The sequence below is a fragment of the Pongo abelii genome, chromosome 8 (assembly GCF_028885655.2).
Source record: "Pongo abelii isolate AG06213 chromosome 8, NHGRI_mPonAbe1-v2.0_pri, whole genome shotgun sequence".
NCBI lineage: Eukaryota > Metazoa > Chordata > Mammalia > Primates > Hominidae > Pongo > Pongo abelii.
In genome coordinates this window covers 54,243,323-54,254,329 of record NC_071993.2, presented here as the reverse complement: position 1 = coordinate 54,254,329, position 11,007 = coordinate 54,243,323, and the positions used below count along the sequence as shown (strand labels likewise).

At 53.8% G+C, this 11,007-nt stretch overlaps 1 protein-coding gene across 1 annotated transcript; it reads left to right on the top strand.

The window, feature by feature from the left end:
* Positions 1 to 824: 824 nt before the first annotated feature.
* On the top strand, positions 825 to 10,345 carry RBP3 (retinol binding protein 3). The gene is made up of 4 exons (XM_002820699.6): positions 825 to 3,999; positions 5,807 to 5,997; positions 7,856 to 7,998; positions 9,568 to 10,345. Exons 1-4 carry the CDS (start codon positions 949 to 951, stop codon positions 9,921 to 9,923), a joined length of 3,741 nt encoding a protein of 1,246 aa, XP_002820745.3. The 5' UTR covers positions 825 to 948; the 3' UTR covers positions 9,924 to 10,345.
* The last annotated feature ends 662 nt before the right edge of the window (positions 10,346 to 11,007 follow it).

Sequence of the window (11,007 nt, the reverse complement as noted above, 5' to 3'; positions counted from 1 at the left end):
GCAGGAGTCCCCTCTAGCCATTAACTCTCAGAGCTAACCTCATCTGAATGGGAACACTAGTCCTGTGATGTCTGGAAGGTGGGCACCTCTACACTCCACACCCTACGTGGTGGTCCAGACACATCATTCCTAGCATTAGAAAGCTGTAGGGGGACCGGTTCTGTTCCCTGGAGGCATTAAAGGGACATAGAAATAAATCTCAAGCTCTGAGGCTGATGCCAGCCTCAAACTCAGCCTCTGCACTGTATGGGCCAATTGTAGCCCAAGGACTTTTCTTCTTGCTGCACCCCCTATCTGTCCACAACTAAAACGATGGGCTTCTATTAGTTACAGAACTCTCTGGCCTGTTTTTTTTTTTTTTTTTAACTATGAAACAGAGGTAATATCTAATGGAGAACTTACCAGTAATGAGTGCTTCCTACTTACTGGGTACTGGGAAGAAATGCTTTACACATATTTTCTCATTTAATCTACACAATAAGTAATTAAGACATTTCCCTGAGGCCATGGGAGATACAGTAGCAGAACCAGTTCTCCAAGGAGGACTTGCAAGTTAATAGCTGGACTTTGCAAGGCTCTGGTGGAAACTGTCAGCTTGTAAAGGATGGAGCACAGTGTCTGGCATGTAGCAAGAACTAAAATGATGGCAGTGATTAATGTTGCGATATGCAGACACAACATAGCAAGATAAGATGCAATGTACCTTCTAGGTCAAACCACCCTGACCACTCCTCCCCGATACCCAGGGTTGATGTGCTTGAATTAGACAGGATTAAAGGCTTACTGGAGCTGGAAGCCTTGCCCCAACTCAGGAGTTTAGTCCCAGACCTTCTGTCCACCAGCTGAGAAGGACAACGGCGGAAGGCAGCTGCACAGAGCAGGGCCACGGCCTTGCACACAGTCCAGGGAGCTTTGTGCAGGAGCCAGGCCTCCCCCTGGGTCCCCATAATGAGAGAATGGGTTCTGCTCATGTCCACACTGCTCTGTGGTCTGGCTGGCCCCACACACCTATTCCAGCCAAGCCTGGTGCTGGACATGGCCAAGGTCCTCTTGGATAACTACTGCTTCCCGGAGAACCTGCTGGGCATGCAGGAAGCCATCCAGCAGGCCATCAAGAGCCATGAGATTCTGAGCATCTCAGACCCGCAGACGCTGGCCAGTGTGCTGACAGCCGGGGTGCAGAGCTCCCTGAACGACCCTCGCCTGGTCATCTCCTATGAGCCCAGCACTCCCGAGCCTCCCCCACAAGTCCCAGCACTCACCAGCCTCTCAGAAGAGGAACTGCTTGCCTGGCTGCAAAGGGGCCTCCGCCATGAGGTTCTGGAGGGTAATGTGGGCTACCTGCGGGTGGACAGCGTCCCGGGCCAGGAGGTGCTGAGCATGATGGGGGAGTTCCTGGTGGCCCACGTGTGGGGGAATCTCATGGGCACCTCCGCCTTAGTGCTGGATCTCCGGCACTGCACGGGAGGCCAGGTCTCTGGCATTCCCTACATCATCTCCTACCTGCACCCAGAGAACACCATCCTGCACGTGGACACTATCTACAACCGCCCCTCCAACACCACTACGGAGATCTGGACCTTGCCCCAGGTCCTGGGAGAAAGGTACGGTGCCGACAAGGACGTGGTGGTCCTCACCAGCAGCCAGACCAGGGGCGTGGCCGAGGACATCGCGCACATCCTTAAGCAGATGCGCAGGGCCATCGTGGTGGGCGAGCGGACTGGGGGAGGGGCCCTGGACCTCCGGAAGCTGAGGATAGGCGAGTCTGACTTCTTCTTCACGGTGCCCGTGTCCAGGTCCCTGGGGCCCCTGGGTGGAGGCAGCCAGACGTGGGAGGGCAGCGGGGTGCTGCCCTGTGTGGGGACGCCGGCCGAGCAGGCCCTGGAGAAAGCCCTGGCCATCCTCACTCTGCGCAGCGCCCTTCCAGGGTTAGTCCACTGCCTCCAGGAGGTCCTGAAGGACTACTACACGCTGGTGGACCGTGTGCCCACCCTGCTGCAGCACCTGGCCAGCATGGACTTCTCCACGGTGGTCTCCGAGGAAGATCTGGTCACCAAGCTCAATGCCGGCCTGCAGGCTGCGTCTGAGGATCCCAGGCTTCTGGTGCGAGCCATCGGGCCCAGAGAAACTCCTTCTGGGCCTGCGCCCGACGCTGCAGCCGAAGACCCACCAGGGGCGGCCCCAGAGTTGCCTGAGGACGAGGCTATCCGGCAAGCACTGGTGGACTCCGTGTTCCAGGTGTCGGTGCTGCCGGGCAACGTGGGCTACCTGCGCTTCGATAGTTTTGCTGACGCCTCCGTCCTGGGTGTGTTGGCCCCATATGTCCTGCGCCAGGTGTGGGAGCCGCTACAGGACACGGAGCACCTCATCATGGACCTGCGCCACAACCCTGGAGGGCCATCCTCTGCTGTGCCCCTGCTCCTGTCCTACTTCCAGGGCCCTGAGGCCGGCCCCGTGCACCTCTTCACCACCTATGATCGCCGCACCAACATCACGCAGGAGCACTTCAGCCGCATGGAGCTCCCGGGCCCACGCTACAGCACCCAACGTGGGGTGTATCTGCTCACCAGCCACCGCACCGCCACGGCCGCGGAGGAGTTCGCCTTCCTCATGCAGTCGCTGGGCTGGGCCACGCTGGTAGGTGAGATCACCGCGGGCAACCTGCTGCACACCCGCACGGTGCCGCTGCTAGACACACCCGAAGGCAGCCTGGCACTCACCGTGCCGGTCCTCACCTTCATCGACAATCACGGCGAGGCCTGGCTGGGTGGTGGAGTGGTGCCCGATGCCATCGTGCTGGCCGAGGAGGCCCTGGACAAAGCCCAGGAAGTGCTGGAGTTCCACCAGAGCCTGGGGGCCTTGGTGGAGGGCACAGGGCACCTGCTGGAGGCCCACTATGCTCGGCCAGAGGTCGTGGGGCAGACGAGTGCCCTGCTGCGGGCCAAATTGGCCCGGGGCGCCTACCGCACAGCTGTGGACTTGGAGTCTCTGGCCTCTCAGCTTACAGCAGACCTCCAGGAGGTGTCTGGGGACCACCGCCTGCTAGTGTTCCACAGCCCTGGCGAGCTGGTGGTAGAGGAAGCACCCCCACCACCCCCTGCTGTCCCCTCTCCAGAGGAGCTCACCTACCTTATTGAGGCCCTGTTCAAGACAGAGGTGCTGCCTGGCCAGCTGGGCTACCTGCGTTTTGACGCCATGGCTGAACTGGAGACAGTGAAGGCCGTCGGGCCACAGCTGGTGCGGCTGGTATGGCAACAGCTGGTGGACACGGCTGCGCTGGTGATCGACCTGCGCTACAACCCTGGAAGCTACTCCACGGCTATCCCCCTGCTCTGCTCCTACTTCTTTGAGGCAGAGCCCCGCCAGCACCTGTATTCTGTCTTTGACAGGGCCACCTCGAAAGTCACGGAGGTGTGGACCTTGCCCCAAGTCGCGGGCCAACGCTACGGCTCACACAAGGACCTCTACATCCTGATAAGCCACACCAGTGGCTCTGCGGCTGAGGCCTTTGCACACACCATGCAGGACCTGCAGCGGGCCACGGTCATTGGGGAGCCCACAGCCGGAGGGGCACTCTCTGTGGGCATCTATCAGGTGGGCAGCAGCCCCTTATATGCATCCATGCCCACCCAGATGGCCCTGAGTGCCACCACAGGCAAGGCCTGGGACCTAGCTGGTGTGGAGCCCGACATCACTGTGCCCATGAGCGAAGCCCTTTCCACAGCCCAGGACATAGTGGCTCTGCGTGCCAAGGTGCCCACGGTGCTGCAGACAGCCGGGAAGCTGGTGGCTGATAACTACGCCTCTGCCGAGCTGGGGGCCAAGATGGCCGCCAAACTGAGCGGTCTGCAGAGCCGCTACTCCAGGGTGACCTCAGAAGTGGCCCTGGCTGAGATCCTGGGGGCTGACCTGCAGATGCTCTCCGGAGACCCACATCTGAAGGCAGCCCATATTCCTGAGAATGCCAAGGACCGCATTCCTGGAATTGTGCCCATGCAGGTGAGACCCAAGAGATACCTGGCTGAGCCCAGTCCCGGGAGTGAGTTGACCCATTGTCCGCACATGCAGGGCTCTGTGCACAGTGCGTGACAATGGCTTTTAGATTTGTTCTCATGTTTAAGTTTTGACCGGTCAAGTCCTTTCCTCTTTCTCAACCTGTTACATCCACTGTCTGTGACCCTGGGGTTGCTGAACACCTCTGTAGAACATTCATATTAGGTTGGTGCAAAAGTACTTTCAATGGCAAAACCCGCAATTACTTTTGCACCCACCTCACAGGAAGCCAGTTTGAAAGCCAACCAATACTCACAGGAAGCCAGTTCGGAAGCTCCTGGGATAGAAGGCATTTCAGCCTTGGCTGGGTGGAAGGTGAGTGTTGGTAGGGCTTCTCATTGCCAGTGTTGGGGAAGAGGCCAACACCTGGCAGAGGTGGCCAATGGGCTTCACCAAGTGCCCTACCGCTGGCCGAGAGCTCCACCTAGGCAGCACTCACACCTCCACACTGTTCTACCTGTGGTTTGCTGCATCGTCACAATTGGGCAGGGCAGCATTTGTCGTGGGATCCCTTGCAAGGAGGGTCTGAGACCAGGGCTTGGGTGCAGGCGGTTTGTCTGGGAGGCAGTTGCTGAAGCAGGCATGAAGGAGGGAGCAGGGAGAGTGGGATGGGAAGCTGACAGGCAGGTGCCTCAAAGCTGTTCTGCTGAAGCCAGGACCCTGACGAGTGTGGGGATGCTCCTAGGCATAGCCCACTGCAGGCGGGGTCCAGTGGCTCCTGTCCCGCATTGGCTAAGAGTTGCCCTGAGGACATGCCTCAGGGTGGGGCAGGCTCCCCCTTCTTGGAGAAGGCCTGAGCTGAGGGTGGAAAGACAGGGCTGTGCTATAGGAGAGCCTGTCAGTGGGGTCGGGTGCAGCTGAAAGCAGAGGGGGCTGAGAGTGCCAAAAGCATCTGCTACAGAATTGTCATCCCCATTTTCTGCAACTGAGGCCCAGAGAGGAGCAGAAGGGAGTGGCCTGAGGCCAGAGAGCTGTGACTGAGGGCAGGGCAGGGCCTGGAGGGCAGTGTCTCTGTCAACAAAGGCTCCTTGCCCATCAATCTCACTAAGACCTGCCTCCCTCCAGCAGCCTTAGAGAGGGAGGAGGAGGTGCGTCCATGTGGGAGTAGCCTGTGCTAGGCTTGCAGAATCCCCAGTTTCCAAATCAACATCTCCTGCCTTTCCAGTATAGCCAAGGTTCACGATTTGGAGTCAGATGTGGATTCAGATTCTGGCTCCACCACTTACTGACTGTGTGACCTGAGACTAATTACTTAATCTCTCTGTGCTCCAGTTTTTCCATGGAAAAAATGGGGATCGTGTTATCTCCTGTATAGGGGGCTGTGAGGATGATGATAAGCTCTACAAAGTGCTTAGTACAGGGCCAGGCGCCTGGTAAAGGTAACTAACATCTTCCAATCCTGCCCCAGTGGAGCAGCTTAGAGACATTAGGAAGTATCTGGTGAGGTTGGAGAGGTCAGAGGGGAGACCATTCCTGGGCCTTCTAGCTAAGGACACCAGGGCATGTGGGTGGCAGACAGGAGCATCCTCTGCAAGGAGGCTGCCCATAGATCACACATGTCCCAATGGCATGTCACATCCCAGACATGCCACTGGGAAAGTCCCCGGTGTCTACTAACTCCTTCAGAAATGTTAGTTCCTGTCCCATGCCCTTAATATTTCCCATGACATAAAGGCGATCCGTGGTCCTGCTTTCCTGGGCTCTAAAATTGGCTGCTCCTCCTGACACTGAGTAGGACCTCCAACTCTTACAGATCCCTTCCCCTGAAGTCTTTGAAGAGCTGATCAAGTTTTCCTTCCACACTAACGTGCTTGAGGACAATATTGGCTACTTGAGGTTTGACATGTTTGGGGACGGTGAGCTGCTCACCCAGGTCTCCAGGCTGCTGGTGGAGCACATCTGGAAGAAGATCATGCACACGGATGCCATGATCATCGACATGAGGTCAGTGGCGAGGGGTCGGTGCTTCCTAGCCAGGACGCAGGGCTGCTGGGGGACAATCAAAGCTATGGGCCACAGCAGGGAAGAAAAGGAACCCTGCAACACAGCAGAGGACCTGAGGGGGGCCAGGCCTCCTGCCTATCAGGGCTCCGGCCAGCTAGCCTAGGGGATCTGCTTTCATTGCAGGTGGGGCCCAGCACTGGTAGTTTTTGCAAGCTTCTCCAATGATTCCGATGTGCATTCCAGATTGAGAATTACCCCCCAGATTTGCCTGGTCATAGGATTCAGTGGGCAGGAGAGGAAGGAGACGTTAAAAACACTGATTCCTGGGCCCCACTCCCCTCTTACTGACTCAGAAGCTCCAGTGGACAGTCCCAATAATCTCTGTTTGACAGGCATCCCAGGTGATTCTGATGGTCAGTGGCGTGTGAGACAGCCAGGCCCCCCACCTGGGAGTGTGCCTCACGTCATACAAAATCAACTCATGACAACCCTGGTCATATGAATCGTACAGGCAGAATTTGGAAATCACACAGGGAAAATTTAGAAATTAATCACTATTGTTATCAAAAGAATTCTTTGCATCACCAAATGATTGTCAGAAGGATGTCTTCAGCTAGCCACCTCTCCTCTGTTTCGGTAAAAATGTGCCTCATATGTCATGAGTTTACATCATGGACCAGGGGTGGGAGATGGATGAGCACTCTCAGGCAGTGGCCAGACCTGGCATCCCGTGACTCTGGGGTCCATTGGTGGACATGCCCCGGCACCCTCCATGGGCAGGCTGCCTTCCTCAGATGGGACCCTTCTATGCTCCTGTGTTGTCTGAAAGAAGTGGCGGGGGGTGGCAGACCAGAAGCATTCAGCCAGCTCCAGTTCTCAAGCCCTCAGCGCTCACTCACATGGTTCTTAGTGGTCACTAGGTGGCTCTCAGTCCTGCACCCACTGCTTCTCCTCTGTGGGAGATAAAACATTAGCCCTGGCTCCAGTTCTGTGTGTGTTCACAGCCTGAGCTTGAGGCTCCTGGGGTCTCTGATCATTTTATTCTTTAGAAGTTCTGTTGAGCACCCGAATGACACTCATGCTAAGTCCCTTTCTTCTGAATGTGCCATTTACACTTTTTAAAGAGGAGATGGCTCCAGCCTGCAAGTGCACTTTGCTTAAAGACCCCTCCACCCCTGAGGTTTGTTTGGAGGTTCAGACACTGACAACACAGGCCCCGAACCCAGCCAGGCTGTCCCAGGCCATCAGTTGGATGAGGCTCCTTAACACATCACTAGCCCCAGTGGGGAGACAGGGGCCCAACGAGGTCACACAGTGGGACAAATCTAAATGGCCTGGGAGAAATACAGGCTCCCCTGCTCCCAATGTGGCTCCACAAGCCTGAATATTCCAATACACTAAGTGCCCTGTTAAGACACCTGAACTAAGACAGCTGGTAGGTGTCATAAGATTGTCACAGAATGCAACTGGGAAAAACAATGTTTCCCAAAATGTGTTCCGCTCATAGGCAGATATGGGTGCAGGCGAGCAGTCCATGGTCAATAAATGGGGGAAATTTATCAACAAGTTTCTGACTGCAGGACTTGTCATGGCCTTTAATATATTAACGTATTAATTATATAGCAGAAGGAAAGGATAACATATTTGACCACTAAGTTTCTTGTTCTCAAGAGACTAGTACTCTTGGAATACTCTGGAAAATGCCAACCCATGGAATTCTAAAGGAGGAAGAGGCACTAGACTGAGGCTGCCAAGAATTAGAACCCTCCATGGGACAAAGATCCTGGCCTCCCCGAGGGGCACAGAGGGCCTCACTGTGAGCTCAGCCCCTGAACAGGCTCTGCTTCCCATCCTTCAGGTTCAACATCGGTGGCCCCACATCCTCCATTCCCATCTTGTGCTCCTACTTCTTTGATGAAGGCCCTCCAGTTCTGCTGGACAAGATCTACAGCCGGCCTGATGACTCTGTCAGTGAACTCTGGACACACGCCCAGGTTGTAGGTATGTGGAGAAGCTTTCTCCTTTCTGCTGTCATTCTAGAAGCTTCTGGGAAACCAGGGAAAGACAGCTTAGGTGTAGGTAAAAGTCATAGTAACCAGAATGTAAGGCCCTGTCCTAGTCCAGGCACTAGATGTGCATGATCTCGAATCCCTGAAAAGCATGTATCACTACGCCTGTTTTCTAGAGGGAAAAAAAAGGGGGGTTGACTAAGTCAAATATCTTTTCTAGGGTCATGCAGCTAATAAGTGAAACCCAAAATGTGAATATTAGTTTGTCTAATACCAAAATTTCCCCCAGGCTTAGCACCATAATCACCAGCCTGCAGGACAAATACAGAATTTGAAGGATTCTCCCCACCCCTCACCAACCCCAGTGGGCATTTCCAGTGCTCACCGTACTTGAGCTCTCAGCCACAGTGCCACAAACTTGCCTGAAAAGGTCATGATGCTGATCGGGCTTCTGTTCCCTGCCCTGGGCCCAGAGCAGTGGCTATGGGAGCAAAGGCAGGCCCTGAGCTTTACAGAACCATAACTCTCAAAGCCCCATTCCAGGGTGGATGGCCTCCATCTATCTTCCCTGCCCAGTATGTAAGACCAAGGAACTTGTGCTCCTATCCAACAAGAAAGGACTGGAGAGACCGATGGGGGTGTGCCTGTGACCAGAGAAACACCCCACCATTTTCATGTCCATGCTTCTGTAATACACAGGCATTTTGCCGTAGCTCCTAGGACATACATTCAATAATATTACAAAGTGTAAATGCAAATCAGAACCAGGCGAATTCTAAATTCAAATAGATGTTCAAGACTGGAAGTTAAAGATAGACTCAATTCTGCAGATAGTGAGGTCCCAAAACCCCAAGGTCCAATATGGGAGCCACAAGCCACCTGCGGCCATCGAGCATTTGAAATGTGGCTCTCCCAAGTTGAGATGTGCTGGAGGTGTAATGTGCATATCAGATTTTGAAGACATTATGAAAAAAAAAACCTCATTAATAATCTTATTTGATTACATTTTGAAATGAATGTATTTTGGATACATTGGCTTAAACAAAACATGATTAAAATTAACACCATGGGTTTCTTTTTGCTTGCTTAACATGGCTACTAGAGAACCTAAAATGACATCTATGGCCAGCATTCTGGCTCACGTTGCATTCCTGTTGGACAGTGCTGTCCTGGAGGGTTGTTCTTATGACATCACAAATTGGGCTTTTCTGAGTCCAAAGTGAAAAGGAAGTCAGGTCAGTTTAGGTATTCTTATTATTCATGAAGAGAGAGGACGCTCCTTTCTCAGGAGAGTCAAGCCTTTCCTATCACTTGGCGTAAAAAGGCCTCGTTGGGAGTTGTCAAGCACTGAAATCCTTGTGATTAGGCATGCATTCTTGTCCCCATTTTACGGATGCAGAAATCAAGGCTCAGAGAAGTCAGATGGCTCACAAGTGGACACAAGGACACAGACCGAAACACCCGGGACTCCTCCATCACTGTAGGCCCAGGCAGGATAGAGAAGACAGGTGCTCCAGGGTCCTGACATGACCCCCATCCTGAAAGGCCTTCTGTCTTCCAGGTGAACGCTATGGTTCCAAGAAGAGCATGGTCATTCTGACCAGCAGTGTGACGGCCGGCACCGCAGAGGAGTTCACCTACATCATGAAGAGGCTGGGCCGGGCCCTGGTCATTGGGGAGGTGACCAGTGGGGGCTGCCAGCCACCACAGACCTACCACGTGGATGACACCAACCTCTACCTCACTATCCCCACGGCCCGTTCTGTGGGGGCCTCAGATGGCAGCTCCTGGGAAGGGGTGGGGGTGACACCCCATGTGGTTGTCCCTGCAGAAGAGGCTCTCGCCAGGGCCAAGGAGATGCTCCAGCACAACCAGCTGAGGGTGAAGCGGAGCCCAGGCCTGCAGGACCATCCATAGGGAAGGGCCCCATAGGCAGAGCCCCAGGGCAGACAGAACCTCTGGGACGCACACCAAGGGCACTCCTGCAGGTGGCCTGGCCTGAGGTTCCCAGGGGCAGCAAAGGGGCCTGCTGAGCTCTGGTTAGGTTACAGCTGGAGGTGTGTATATATACACACACACACACGTATATACACATATATATGTGTATGTATATATATGTATGTATATGGCTTTCCAATAACCACCTAAATTTTAACAAAGGTTCCTTCTAAGTGGTAGAACTTGGGGTGGTATTTTTACCTTTCTTCTTCATACTTTGCTCTTTTTCTTAAATACTCATTAATGTGCATATATCATTATTTTCAGACGCAGCTATCATTATTCCAAAATACAAAATAAAGAAGATAAAATAAATTATATAACCGAGCCATTAACCACAATTTAGTAATCACTAGTGGTTGTTAAATCTCTTATTTTCATGAGTTCTCCATTCACATTATTTAGATCTTCTGGATCTGCCCTGCTGGCCTCTATGGACAGCTGATTTTGTTTAAGATGTGGTGCAAGATGCTGTGGGGTCAGCAGGTGGCAAAGATCTTGTGGATCTTAAACAGGGAAAGGGCTGGTGTGGCCCTTCTGCTGGTGATGTACATACGCTGGCTGTGTCTCTTCTGAGCCTCATGCCGGCTGATAGCTGGCCACTCTCATCTTCTACCCAGGAGCCAGCTGAGACACTGACAAACTCCGCAGCTCACCCAAGGTCACACATCCAGCATGGTGGACCTGTGTCCTCCTTTGGGCCACCCAGCATTTGTAGCACCTTTGGATGATCAGAGAATCACTGCCCATATGAATCAGTAGGAAACAGTGATGTCAGCCCCGCCTGGGTGGGAAACCAGCCCAGCCATTTCCCCAGCTGAGTGGTTCTGGGCAATTTGTTTCACCTCTTTGGGCCTCAGTTTGTTCATCTGTTCAATGCGAGAAATAATACTACACTTGGAGTTGTGAGAACGAAGTGAGTTAATCTAGTGCCCAGCCAATGTTAGCTGTCATAATTTCTCCACCACAAAGCTGAACACCCTGGAAGCCCCACTTTTCCAGC

Coding starts and splice junctions, on each gene's coding strand:
- RBP3 (XM_002820699.6), top strand. CDS start 949: ATGAGAGAATGGGTTCTGCTCATGTCCACACTGCTCTGTGGTCTGGCT. Junction 4,000..5,806: donor CTGGAATTGTGCCCATGCAG/GTGAGACCCAAG, acceptor CAACTCTTACAG/ATCCCTTCCCCTGAAGTCTT. Junction 5,998..7,855: donor GCCATGATCATCGACATGAG/GTCAGTGGCGAG, acceptor CCCATCCTTCAG/GTTCAACATCGGTGGCCCCA.